At 41.3% G+C, this 14288-nt stretch overlaps 1 protein-coding gene across 1 annotated transcript in view; it reads right to left on the bottom strand.

Moving 5' to 3' along the window:
* Positions 1-14288, bottom strand: part of FRAS1 (Fraser extracellular matrix complex subunit 1) — a 330441-nt gene that overhangs the window by 277629 nt on the left and 38524 nt on the right. Inside the window, exons 9-13 of the mRNA XM_055587421.1 lie at positions 9541-9630; positions 7599-7634; positions 6159-6306; positions 4285-4428; positions 2683-2817 (exon numbers count right to left, since the gene is read on the bottom strand). Coding sequence (XP_055443396.1) covers positions 2683-2817; positions 4285-4428; positions 6159-6306; positions 7599-7634; positions 9541-9630 — 553 coding nt within the window. The remainder of the gene's footprint in view (positions 1-2682; positions 2818-4284; positions 4429-6158; positions 6307-7598; positions 7635-9540; positions 9631-14288) is intronic.

Raw genomic sequence — 14288 nt, 5'->3', positions numbered from 1 at the left:
AAGCGTTCATATGCACCCACTTTAAACCTTTTCTAAAATAACCAGTAAATAGAACGGGATTGCAATAAACATTAAGAGTTCTTTTCTCTTTTGTGGCTGCCACTGCTATCAAAAAGCTGGTCCTTCAAGGGCCACCAAGGGGTAGGACGTTCCTTCATCACTCAAACACTTATTCAACAAATGCCAAACAAATCTGAACCCTTCGTGCAGCCCTTGATGCTGGGGATACAGAAATAAAGAATTCTTCCAGACCTCAAAAAGCCCCCGTGTCAGACTCAGAAGCCAGGATGCTTCCCTTTCTGTAATGTGACTGGCTCCAGGCCCACTATCCCCACATCCACACGGCACACACAGTACCAGAGTTTCCTTTCAAGGTGGTTTCCACAGTCCTGTGGATTCTGCCCATAACCATGACCAGGAGTGGAGACAGCCAGCAGTCTCCTCCATGAGGGACTTTCACCTGGCCTTGGAGCTCATTCAGCCTGCACGCCTAAAGAATACCATGCACTAACGCTCCTTTTTTCCAGCAGATCACTAAATTTATTCATCTTGCACAACCAAAATTTCAGACTTGCTGAACTGCAGGAATCCATTTTTTTTTTTTTTTTGCCGATGGCAACTGCCCTTCTACTCTCTGCTTCTGTTAGTTTTGTTATGTTAGATACTTCACTATGTCATCGTTGTTTAGTCACCAAAATCATGTCCGACTCTTTTTTGACCCCATGGACTGTAGCCCGCCGGGCTCCTCTGTCCATGGGGATTTCTCAGGCAGGAATACTTCAGTGGGTTGCCATTTCCTTCTCCAGGGGATCATCCTGACCCAGGGATGGAACCTGGATCTCCTGCAGTGGCAGGCAGGTTCTTTACTTACCACTGAGTCATCAGGAAAACCAAGATACCTCAAATAAGGGGTATTATAGAGCATCCATCCTTCTGTGACTGGCTTATTTCATTTAGTACAATGTCCCCAATTCAACCATACTGTCTCATATGGAAGATTTTCTTTTTTTTTTTAAGGCTAAATAATATTCCACTGCATAAACAGGCTATATTTTGTTTATCTGCTTATCCATAAGTGGACATGTAAATTGCTTTTATTACTTAGATAGCCTAGATAGCACTGATTCTGTTTTACCATTTTCCCTCCGACTTTTCTGAAAATCTAACGAAGGACATGAAAGAAAGGAGCCTACTAGCTGATCCTCAGACTGGCCTATCTCCTGATTCCTGTAACATCCCTGCCCTTTGGCTCAGCTGCAGAATGCAGCTATCACAGTTCTCTGGGATGACACCCAAGACCCACCCTCTGGTCCATCTGCCTCCTCAGGTTTTCCTGCCACTGCACACCCTGCCTTAGGTTCTGGGCACACCTGACTCTCTCTCTCTTTCAAAAGACAAACTTAGGATTCTGTCCTTTTCTTTGTTCTCACCATCACACCTCCCTCTATTTCTGCATTTAAAAAAATTCTTTATACATTTACTCTTTTACTTATACCCATGATTATAATCACTATTGAAAAAAGTCATGTGTAAAAAATAAATTAAATCATATTATGACTATTCCCACCTCCAGAGATGGTTAAGATACTAGAATTTCAACTAGATTGTAATAAAAAATATAGAGTTAAAAATATAAACAAGGACTTCTCTGGTGGTCCAGTGGTTAAGAATCCACCTGCCAACGTAAGAGACATGGGTTCAATCCCTGGTCCAGGAAGATGTCACATGCCACAGGGCAACTAAGCCCATGCACCAGAACTACTGAAGACCAAGTGCTTTAGGATGCAGGCTCCACAACAAGGGAAGTCACTGCAATGAGAAGCCCAGCCTGCACATCGCAACTAAAGAGCGGCCCCGCTCGTAGCAACTAGAGAAAGCCCATGAGCAGCAATGAAGACCAAACAGCCACAAAATAAATAAATAAAATTTTAAAAACCAAAAATTAGGCATATAAAGCTACCAAAGTAATAAATACTAATACATATGCTAAGTAGGGAGATACTAAAGTAGGAGCAAACTTAAAAGCCTAGTTTTCTTTGTCCAAGTTTCTTGTTTCTGTTACTCCCTCTCTAAGTGAAAGTAAAGCTTAAAAATATATAAATATAGTTCCTCTTCATTTAAGTCCTGTGTTCTTATACCATAAAGGAATCTGACTTAACAACTTTTTTAAAATTACAATCGGAGCCAAAGTACTTTGTTTGTCGTTGTTGAGTTGCTAAGTTGTGTCCGACTCTTTGCAACCCCAAGGACTGTAGCCCACCAGGCTCCTCTGTCCATGGGATTTCCCAGCCAAGAATACTGCAGTGGGTAGCCATTCCCTTTTCCAGGGGATCTTCCTGACCCAGTGATCAGACCCAGGTCTCCTGCATTGCAGGCAGATTCTTTACCATCTGAGCCACCTGGGAAGCCTGAGTCAAAGTATAATGCTCGTCAGATACTGTCCCAGGGCCCCCAGATATGCACAAAAGGACTTCTAGAAATCATAACACAATGTACATCACTAAAGCACTAATAAAATTATAAAAACACTGTTTGTCAGGTCCCTCATGCCATCAGGCATCACATTCAGAATTTCTTCTCCTACTTGAAAAGCAGCTTATAGCTGCAGGTGGCCCCAGGTAGTTTGTGGGCAGGCAGTGGCTTTCTTGGTGGCCTGACTGACCATAGCAGGTCAGGGCTTACCTGCACAGGAGTGGCGGTCTTGGTAGAAGCCAATCCCACAGGTGGACACACACTGGCCCTGCTGCATCAGCAGGGGAGGCTGGCAGGATGAGCACTCGAGCCCACTGGTGCAGGTGGAGCACTGTGGCTGGCAGGCTGGCTCGACAAGCATGGGAGAAAGAGAAAGGGAACCTCTCATTAGTTCAAGTGCGCTGCCCTGGTGCCAGTCCCGACACAGCCCAATTCTGGAGACACAGAGAATCAGGAAGGCAGGAAAACAACTCTACCTGCCTTCATTTACACAGCATATATTTCATGCCAGGCAATGCGTGAAGTGCTTTACATATATAAGCGCATTTAATCTTCACAACAACACTATGAGATAGAGTATCAATCCCAACGTTACAAATGATGAGCAACCTCACGGAGGTAAAATAACCTGTTCGAGATCAAGGTCACATGAAGCTGGCATTGGAAGCCAGGCAGTTAGGCTCAAGGGGCTTGCTCTTTTCTTATCCATTTGCCCCCAATAGCTTTCTCACTCAATCATTTACAAGAATACCCTTTATTCAGAGATATAAATAACTTCCAAGAAAGTTGAAGATTATGAATCAGGAGAGAGAGTAGGCAGAAGTGAATAACTACAAAAATAATAAAAGCAGTTGACTTTTATCGAGATCTAACAACATCCTAGACACTGTTTTAGGCACTTGACGTGTACTCACACATGTAGTCCTCAAAATGCCTCCTAAGGAAGGTACCAGAATCACCCCACTTTACAGGTAAGAATGCTGAGGTGCAGAGAGGTTATACTCACAGCCAGGGTGTAAACCTACACATTCTAAAATGGATAATTAACCCTGCGAGTTAGAGATAGGAGAAAAAGTAACTATGATTTGGCCTCAACCAAGCCAAATTCTCCCAGTAAGAGCACCCTCTCATATGTATTATGTGATTCAGTCGTGCATGATTCTGTGTGACCCTATGGACTGTAGCCCGCCAGGCTCCTCTGTCCATGGTTTCTCCAGGCAAGGATATTGAAGTGGGTAGCTATTTCTTTCTCCAGGAGATCCTTCTGAACCAGGGATCGAGCCCGCATCTCTCACATCTCCTGCAGACGGGTTCTCTATCAATAGTGCCACCTCGGAATCCCCACACGTACTATAAGAATTCTGAAACGCACATGAACCCCCTCTGGATCCTCTGGTAACCCACAAGAGGTAAGGTCTGTTACCAATTATCTGCGTGATATTAAGCAAGCCAGCTCATTCTCTGGTCCGCAGATTCCCCATTAGCAAAACAATAAAGTTCTAGTAAGTGTTCTCAAAGGTCATGTTACCTCTGAAGTTCTATCTTGGATTAACTGATGACTATCCTTGAAAGTGAGAAATCCAGCCATGACTACCTAGTAAACATCTGACTGCCCCATCATCTCTTAATACCTCCTGGTAAGTGTGGAAACACTCATCAAATGTGAGATGGGTGTAGAGAGGTCAAGGAGCCTACGGATGACATCACCCTCTTCTCATGGTTTTTGGAAGTTGTGCATTTCCTGCACCATGACCCCATCCAGGATCCCAGTGAGCCTCAGTCCCTCCCTGGGTAGTCTGCCTGGAGCTGTACCTAAACAGAGAGCACCAGCTTGGTAAAACCCCAGACCACAGCTGTGCACACATTGTCCATTCCTCAGCAACTTGGTGGGATCCTGGCAGAGGTCACAGTGGTCTGGAGACTGAGAGCAGGTCAAGCAGTCTGGGTGGCAACGAACTATAATCAAGGACAAAGAAGAGAACTCAGTAAAGACCATATAATTTCTCTTACCTCCGTCTAACAAGGGATTTATGGGGTATATGGATCTGTATAGCATATTGAGAAAACTCTGAGTGTGTATGAGAAAGGACTCCAAATAGCAAAACTGATTTCAATGTAAGATTTCAAGGAATTGCTCCTTGTCTGAAAAACACTGTGTCCAAAGTGAAGACATTAAAAACAATACCAAACTAGCCCTTTGCTGACAATTTACCACCAAGTTCAGTGATGATCCCAAGGACTGGTAATGAGGTTTGAAATCTTGGAGAAAAAGAAGAAAAAAGTGGCTGTATTTTTTTAAAAAGAAAATAACTGTTTTTCAACAGTATAGGTTTTATGCATGAAAAGGGTTATAGAGGATCTGTAAAAAATATGGAGAAAACTCTGGGAATGAAAAAGGACTCCAAATAGCAAAATTGATTTCAATGAATTGCTCCTTGTTTGAAATACAATCACTGTGTCCGCAAAGTAAAAACATTAAAAACATTACCAAATTAGGCCTTTTCATGCTTCTGTCTCCTCCTAGAATACCTCTAGAAACAGGATTGACTAGTTCCATGATAGATGATTTAAGCAGATTCAATGATTTATAATTTCCTAGAAGTTTTTCCTAACCTTTGATGTGCATAAAGGTTAAAACATAAAACCTACGCTGCTGAAAAAGTTATTATAGTCTTAAAAAAAAATACACCATTTTTTTTTTTTCTTTTTCTCCAAGATTTCAAACCTCATTACCAGTCACTGGGATCATCACTGAACTTGGTGGTAAATTGTCAGCACAGGGCTACTTTTAGGTTTCACAGTTGTCAAGGACCTGATTTTCAAGGTTTGGGAAATTATAATACGCTACATATTTGTTTTGGAAAGCCCAAAGAGTCACTTTGGTGAGCGTAAAGTAACGAAACGCTGACGTTGCCATGGTTTTCCCATGATAAACTCTTCATGGAAACACCGATTAGGCAAAATATGTCGAGTGCCACAGTGCAACTGCCAATATGAAAAACTGCAACTCACAGATGAAAACAATTAATTATGAAATATGAGTGCAAGAAAATGCCACTTCTCCAAGGCAGCCTGAGCTCTCAGGCAAATTACTGCTCAGCCAGAGCAACTCCAGGGCTTGCCAACAATTATTAACTGGAACTAATTCAACCCCAGGTGATTTGAAGGCAGAGTTGCAGAACAAGTAGATAAAATTTTCTTTTGGAAGAAATTAATGGGTCCTTCAACTTCAAAAACCCATTTGAGAACTCCAAAAGGAACCATCTGTTTAATAGTTCATCTTAAAGAAATGAACATCCATAACAAACTTGCAACAATTTTTCTTTGATCTTCGACAATGAAGCAGTCCTAGTAACCATATTTGCCTTTACAGGTTTTCGAACATTATTGTATTTGATTTTCACAATAATTTTGCAAGGAAGATAAGGCCGTTTTATCAACAAGAACATGAAGAGTCAGAGAGGACCAATGACTTCTGCGAGGTCACATACTCATAATCAGCTGAGTTTGGCAAACGCATGGACCAAGATTAATTAGCATCATTTGTTAGAAAAAATTAAGAAACAAACAAACAAACTGAGTGAATGAGTAGAGAAAAATAAGCAAGGGGCAGGAGGAGAGGAGATCTCTCTGAATTGTGTGGCAGTAAGGACAGCTTAGCCGACATAAATTGGTCATGGACCCACCTGATGTGCAATTGGGACAGCACTGTCCCTCCACCGCCTGGGCTAGTGTGGCCACTGGGCATGGAGGACAAGAGGGCTCGTAGCAAGTTACCTGAGCCCCCCGGCACTCACACACCTTGCAAGGGCCATCCTCCCACTTCTCTCCTTCCTGCAGGAAACAGCAAAGAAGGACGTTGTTATCCGAGTGCAGAGATTCAGAAGCCAGGTGGCTGGTGGAGAACGCATGATTTCCATAAGGGTCAAAGTGAAGGCTCCCGATTAGTACAATGCCAAACCTAACTGAAACAGGACATGAGTAGAAAAGTTCAAGCCAGTCAATCCTAAAGGAAATCAACCCTGAATATTCATTGCAAGGACTGATGCTGAAGATGAAGCTCCAATCCTTTGGCCATCTGATGGGAAGAGCCAACTTATTGGAAAAGACCTTGATGCTGGGAGAGATTGAAGGCAAAAGGAGAAGGGGATAGCAGCGGATGAGATAGATAGTATCACTGACTCAGTTAACATGAATTTGAGCAAACTCTGGGAGACAATGGAAGCCAGAGGAGCCTGGCGTGCTACAGTCTACGGGGTTGCAAAGAGTCGGACATGACTTAGTGACCGAACAACAAGAGTTATAAATTTAAAAGGATAGCGTCTCCCCTTCTTCATAATTGATTCATTTTAGAGTAGAACCGAGGCAGAAAGATAAAGTGTGAAAGCATTCTGGGGCTTCCAGAATATGCAAGAAGCATATAACACTTGTTTCTCAACCTATCTCAGCAAAAACAAAACAAAACAAAAACACCAGAAGGGATTACTGTGTACCTGGTGATTAGCAGGTGCATTAAATACAATCTTTATAACAACAGTAGGAAGCAGGTTAAAATGCTGAATTTCCTTATTGTTACTATAGTAAGAGCAACAGTAGGTCATGTATTCTCACAGCGACAGCTCTCGCATACCCACATTCAGTGGGCTGTGGATGTGCCCTGGGCTTTCTCACACTAAATATTCTTTTCAGCCAAGCAAATGATGATAATAAACATTAGTGCTTTGACAGAGCGTCCAAAGTGAATTATAAAGAGCAATTCCTTTCTGCTCACTGTGCTATTCACCCTGGAGATAGAAAAGAGACAAATGTTCCTACCAGAATGTTTGGGGACATGAAGGAGGTATTGTTAAAGAGAATAAAAGCGCATACTTTAAAATAAAGTTTTGATAAAATGTTTACTAAGTCAGTTGATGTTAAGCATTCTGAACAATTAATGTGACAGTATTTAGCAAAAGTTCAATGAATCAGTCTTTGTTATCATTACAATTCTTAATCCCAGACCATAGTGCCATCAAATATGACCATCAAAAATACTGAGCACTAAGGTTTCCCAGGACAGTTTATGTAGATCACTGCTTAAAATAATCTTGTACATATTTATCTACAAGCTAAAAATTTATACTTACTGGAATACGTTTAACTTTACTTGCATTTGAGGACATCTAGGAACAAAGCAAAGCAGAAATATATTTATTTTTATACTACTAAAAACACCATTAGGCTGATCTAGTCATTTTTTTTCAATAGGAAATATCCATTTTTCCCTAAGTAACAAGCAACTTCAGTCACATTGATAAAATATATATCAAAAACAAGAAAAGCATACCAATATGAGGTGAAGACAATATGCCTAGAAAATATTTTTGAATTCTTATTCTCACTTTGTGCTGGAGTATATGGCTTCAATTCCCCTCAATATGAAGGACTTTGTAGGCAAGAGACCTAAGCTTGTAAGAGCCAATTCTTGAAACTTCTATGGTACTGCAGCATCATGGGAATTTGTGCTTATTTAAAACAACTTGCTTTTATTGAATTCTATTGGGCTTTATTTACCTCCAAAAATGGACAGGAAAATTAATACTGTGATAAAGAGAGAAAACACAACTTCAATATTTATAGGAAACCTTTAATCTCCTAAATTCTTAGGAAACAAGGGTAAATAAATTATGAAGTATCAATATGAAGCAAACAATGTCAACAGCATGATGATGATAATAATAATCTTAAGCTTCTTTATATGCCAGGTATTGTTCTAACTTTATATGTATCATCTCAATAGACCCATGAGATAAGTACTATTTTTATCTCTATAGCTGAGGATTAAGTAACTTGCCCAAGGTCATTGTCAGTATGTGGCAAAATCGGGGTTTGAATTTAGAGCTCACATGTTTTAACTCTACACCACACAGCATTCCCAGCTTATACAAAACATTGGCAAGTTGACAGGTGCAATTTACCCAGATTATAAGAGAAAAGGGTGTAGGAATCAGTTCACCAGTCAGAGCACCTAATCCTAATACTGATAATCCCACTTTGATTAGTCAGTGAAGCAGTTGTATCTGTGATTAACAGATGTGCTTTTAAGAACACATTGAATTTATCAACATTCCAAGAACCCCACATGGAAAGTAAGAGCTATAAAGATAGAGCAAATTTGAAGAGATTAAGATAAATATGTTTCCCTGGGGGTATAGAAGAAAAAACAAGTACAGACCTAGGGATAAATAAAACCTTAACTAATAGTTTTGCTCTACATCCAACACATCAAAATCCTTTCAAGCTCTACCTGCAGAATAAACCTAGAGCCTGATCGCTTTATATCACTGCCTCCCTAGACCAAACCACCACCACTGTCCTCCAGACTACTGCAGAACCTTCTAACCAAACACCTAGTATCCGTCTCACCTCCTTTGTCAATTGCCCATATGGTGGCCAATGTGACTCTCTCACAAGTAAGCCCCTCACAGCCCTGCTCTGCTCAGGACTGTCCAGCAGCTCCCATCTGTGCCCAGGTGAAACCGGGGTCCAGGCTACCTCCTGCACCTCATCTCAGAGCCTCTCCCCCTCATTCCCTTGGTTCCAGCCAAACTCACTTTCTTGCTGTTTCTTGGACCTGCCAAGCACACTTCTGCTTCACTATTTTTTCCTTTCCTGATTCCTCTTCCTGGTATGTAGCCCCCTCCAACATATCCCTGGCTCACTTCCTCAGCATCTTCTTTCAGGTTTTGTTTAAATTTCTCTTCATGAGAGGACTGCCCCCATCATCTGAAGTAAAAGACGCCTCTCTCCCCTCAGTTACTCCCCAGCTGTTTTATTTTCAAAGTGGTGCCTGTCACCACCCAGCACATGTGTTTGTTGTCTACGTGCCCACCATGAAACAAAAGCTCCTGAGAGCAGGGGCTCTGCCTGCGGTGTGGGCTTCCGTATCTCCAGTACCTGGCACAATTGTGCAATCATGTTTGTTAAACAAGTGAATGGGTAAAAGAAATAAGAAGGTAATGCCCCCCTATTAAACTAATTTCCAAAGATTCATTTTTATTAGTCTTCGGTTATTAGCCCGATACTCACAAATTCTGCATTTTCTTCGTAAACACAATAACCATTCCTTGAAATGCATTCAGGACAGCATTTTCCCTCTAAGTGAATTAATTCTTCACCCTGCAGAATAAAGGTTGCAGAAATACACATCAAATTAACATCTCCAGGTAGCAGCACTAAATTGCGAAGTGGCTGAATTCCCTAAGTAGAATGAAAAGCCATAACACACCCCTCTGCTTTGGCTCATGACTTATTGCATCTCCCCTGTGCTATATCCCTATGAAAAGCCTAGTCAATACAGCTCACCTTCCAGAAGTGTTTTTTTCTTTCCAGTTCTGATGATCTTGGTGTATGATTTCCTACCCATGCCCAGGAACTCCCATGAAGAAGAAAGGCCACAAGTAATCTTGTAGTCATGGAAAGTTATGAGTTTCAGAAAAGGACCTTAAATTTATGTTCAAGGTTTGAACTTCTGATTCGATTTCATTAACAGTGCTCAAATCACACCAACATTTTCCCTTGAATACAAAATCAGGCACATCCCTATATGCACAGATGAAGTCTCAGGCATAAATTAAACAGCAGAAAACTAATTTCTATTCAATATTCTGAAACTGTTATCCAATTCACATAATCACTATTTTAAAAATTAAAGGAAAGAAGGAAAGAAATGCCACACTAGGAAGGCAGATATTAAACTTTCAAAGCCATCATTTTATCACTTTTAACTTATCAAAATCAATCATTTCAAATTTTTTATTATAAAATAATAAATGCTTACTATAAAAATAATTCTGAATTCTATAACTTAGAAAACATAATTTCATAAAACATAAGTCCTACCTCCCAGGAAATCTGCTATTAAAAAGACAAGCTTTATTTACAACTTTTCATATGCATATAGTAGCATATAGTATCTGTAGGCTAAAGAGAATTCTTTAAAACACTTCCCACTTTCTAAAGATGTATCTACTTTTTAAAAAATGATGATGTTTCTTTACATGAAGACATTATTTAACTTGTGATCTATATTACATTTGAAGTGTAAAAACCATGTTTAGGTAAAAACTGAATAATATAAAATTGCATAAACAGAATAATCACAGTATTTATGTTTAAAAACACTGTGCACTAAATAAAAATATGAAAGAAAAGCATTGGTTGTCTTTCAATTGTAGCATCACGAATGGATTTTAAAGTCTCTTTTTTACTTCTCTTGAGCCTTCAATTTTCTAAGTGAATATGTATTATTTTAATGAAACTATCACTTTTAAAAGAAACACAAAAATATATGAATGACCATAATTTTTATAATATCTAAAAAGTTATTTCAAAAAGGAAGGGGTTAGATAGATCACCATTCCTCAAAATTTCATGCCAGTCAGAGGGTGCTACAGGGAGCAGACATATTTACATATAAATTGTTTTGCAGAAATGTGACAAATCAGCTGGTAGTGAAAGCCTAACCCACAAACACAGAGACATTTGCTTTCCAAGCATATAAAGGGGTTTATAAACGTGTAATCTAAGTCACTTAAAACAATGTTTTGAAACAAGACAGAGTACGCGTACTTCTATTAAAGTTGAAATGCATGAGACATTCTTGACTGCCTGCTGCTGCTGCTGCTGAGTCGCTTCAGTCGTGTCCGACTCTGCGCGACCCCATAGACGGCAGCCCACCAGGCTCCCCCATCCCTGGGATTCTGCAGGCAAGAACACTGGAGTGGGTTGCCATTTCCTTCTCCAGTGCATGAAAGTGAAAAGTGAAAGTGAAGTCGCTCAGTCGTGTCCAACTCAGCGACCCCACGGACTGCAACCCACAAGGCTCCTCCGTCCATGGGATTTTCCAGGCAAGAGTACTGGAGTGGGGTGCCATCGCCTTCTCCGTCTTGAGTGCCTACTACAATACAGACACACAAAACTGAAAATGGAGCCTGCATCACTCCAATAAGGCAAAGAAGGTAGCTTTTCTGAGTCTTCAAAAGCTCCTGAAAATAACCACTAGCCCTGCTCCTGGTGAGTAAGGATGCAGTTTCCGTGAGGCAGGAAGTTCTAAATAGATTTGCTATTTATAGACATCTGGATGCCCCAAACTGCATCAGTTCACTGCGATCAGGAGCTTGCTCCAATTAGCATCAGACTTTGGCTTTGAGAAAAATTGCTTTGTGAAACAAAACTAACTCTTCTTTTTAAGAGGATTCTGCTGCATAGGCCAGATGGAATCTGCTAACCCCTCACCACTGAATCACACCAGTATCCATCCACCAGATAGAGACTTTGTCATCCCACCAACATGCCCACTGGAAGAGAAAACATTCTTTTGAGGGAATTTTCCTCTGCTGGAGAAGGGAAAATCACCTCAAGGCATGACTACCTTCTTCCATGTCTTTTGCTAGAAACTTTTATTCCCTTACCATTTTATCTCTCATATATGAATGTGAGGTCTTTAAAAAAAAATGGCAAATTGACTTCTTCATTTGAATTCATGCTCAAAGATAATACTAAATATAGAAACATGGAAATCATTGTGTTACACTATTCTACTGCTGATTTACTTATATTTCAGTGTCTAGGGATTTAGTTTTATACATCAATGACAAAGGTCATGCCACTTGCTCCTTTTTCAACAAAGAAAAACTGTTTGCTATTTCAATGCTATCATAATATTACTGTTGATAACAATGCAATAATTATTACAATGGTGATGCTGCACAATTTTGCCTCTTTCTCTAGAAGTTTACTTTTCTGCACCTTTGTGGATAGAGACACAGACTTATTCTACCTTTGGTATGAAGATTAGAAATCAAATGACCTTGATATATCTTAGAATAGGCAGAAAGTGGGGTAGAATTGAGTAAAAATACCAATAGCGTACTTTTACTGCTCACCTTGGCAAATGTCATCATTTTCTCCAGGTGCTCCTAATGCATTTTATTCATGTTAATTCCTAATCATTGGTGTCATTGCATATTATAATTCCTATGTATGTATCCTATTTCCCTCAAAAAGCCTGGGAACTCTTGAGATTAAAATGTATCTTATTCATCCTGTTATCTCCAAGCTACACAGAAGTTCAAAAGTGGGTATCCAAGGCTTTCACAAGGTCATTGAGAAAATGAAAGTGTTAGTCACTCAGTCGTGTCCGATTCTTTGCGATCCCATGGACTGTAGCCCGTCAGGCAATCTCTATCAAATTCTCCAGGCAAGAATACTGGAGTGGGTTGCCATTCCCTGTTCCAGGGGACCTTCCTGACCCAGGGATCGAACCCATGTCTCCTGCATTTCAGGCAGATTCTTTACCATCTGAGCCACCAGGAAAGACACTTAAGTGACTTTTGCACAAGGTCATTAAGCGTAGCTATTTACAGAAGTATGGCATAGAAAGAAGGCCGAGGGATATTTTTTTGCACGGTTTAGTTTTGGTTAAAATTTCCCATCTGGTAGTACATTCAGTGTAGAATCCAGGGTCTTCAAACAATATGTGCTAATTGATGAAAGATCTGGAGAAATAGGCCAAAGGCATTAGAACTCAATTCATAAAGAGAAGACAAGTGGGCCTGGGCGGAGAATGAGAGGCAGGTGAGACAGTGCCATGGGGTGACCTGCAGAACACTGAGACCCATCCCCCTGGCTTCAGCGGCTGCTCCCCACCTCCCTAAGAACAGAGGAGAGGGCCTGGCTTACCCCACTACAGCAGGAGCCATGAGACTGGCAGGCACTCGCAAATGCATTAACACTGGAGGAGGAGGGGTGGGGTGGGGGGGAGGGCGAGGCAGATTATTTCCTGTGAGTGAGACTCTTGCTATAGATCTGACTGAAACTAGGTGGTTAAGGGACCCACCCTACAAGGATCACCTCTCCCTGATTTTCCACAAACCCTGGGATATCAGACAAATTAAAACCTTGGAAATATCCCAGCATCCTCTGGGCAGACTGCCAAGGCCAGGAAGCCCAGTCTTGGCCCGAGAGAGAGAGAGAGAGAGGGAAACAGAAGAGGGCCCTGACCAGGGTTTTTCTCATCTTCATCCAAGCAATCTGATTCCCCTGACATGAAGAAGAGAGATGAAAAGGCATGTGGAGGGAAATAAATCTGTGAAAGGCAAGGCCCTCTTTACCTAAATGTGTCTCAGCTCTGCTGAGACACTGAAGTAGGAGGCAACATGAAAAAGAGATCTGTCGCTGACAGCCCTGTTTGATAGGCTGTTCCTCCCCAGGAGCCATGTCAAGAGGAACTGAGACGTGGGGGAGAACAAGAAAGAAAAATGCCTTCACAGACACCCCGTGCTTCAGATCTTCCTAGCTCCCCTCATCCACTCAAGTTCACAACCCTGCGGGAAACTGGTGGGGCGGATGGGAGCGGCCAGGGAGAGGGAGACAGCTTTGAAAGCAATTTGTTTTGCAGTGGGTCAAAATTGAGTTCAAAGGGAAAATAAAAAAAGCAATTTCCCTACCATATATATCTACAGTCCAAACACAGGCTACTTTGTTAAAAGATTCTAGAAATTCTGCAGATGGCACGAGTCCGTGGAGGTCAACAGAGTTAATTATTTATGGGGTCTTCCTCCGTGCCTTTTTAAAACAAAAACATAGACACATTTCATTTTCTTTCCTGATTCACAGGAAGAGCCTCCAGGTGCCGGCTCACCACTAAAAGCTGCCAGTGGGGCCTGTGATAGAAGCTGGACCCTCAGAGCACATGCGGACTCGGCTTCAGAACCAGGCTGAGCTGGGGAGCCACCAACGACGAGGCCCAGCTGTGCTGACTGTTAGGCTCCTGT

This window comes from Bubalus kerabau, chromosome 7 (genome assembly GCF_029407905.1).
Source record: "Bubalus kerabau isolate K-KA32 ecotype Philippines breed swamp buffalo chromosome 7, PCC_UOA_SB_1v2, whole genome shotgun sequence".
In the NCBI taxonomy this organism is placed as follows: Eukaryota; Metazoa; Chordata; class Mammalia; order Artiodactyla; family Bovidae; genus Bubalus; species Bubalus kerabau.
Note: the sequence above shows the minus strand (reverse complement) of the source record. Positions and strands in the feature narration are given on the sequence as shown.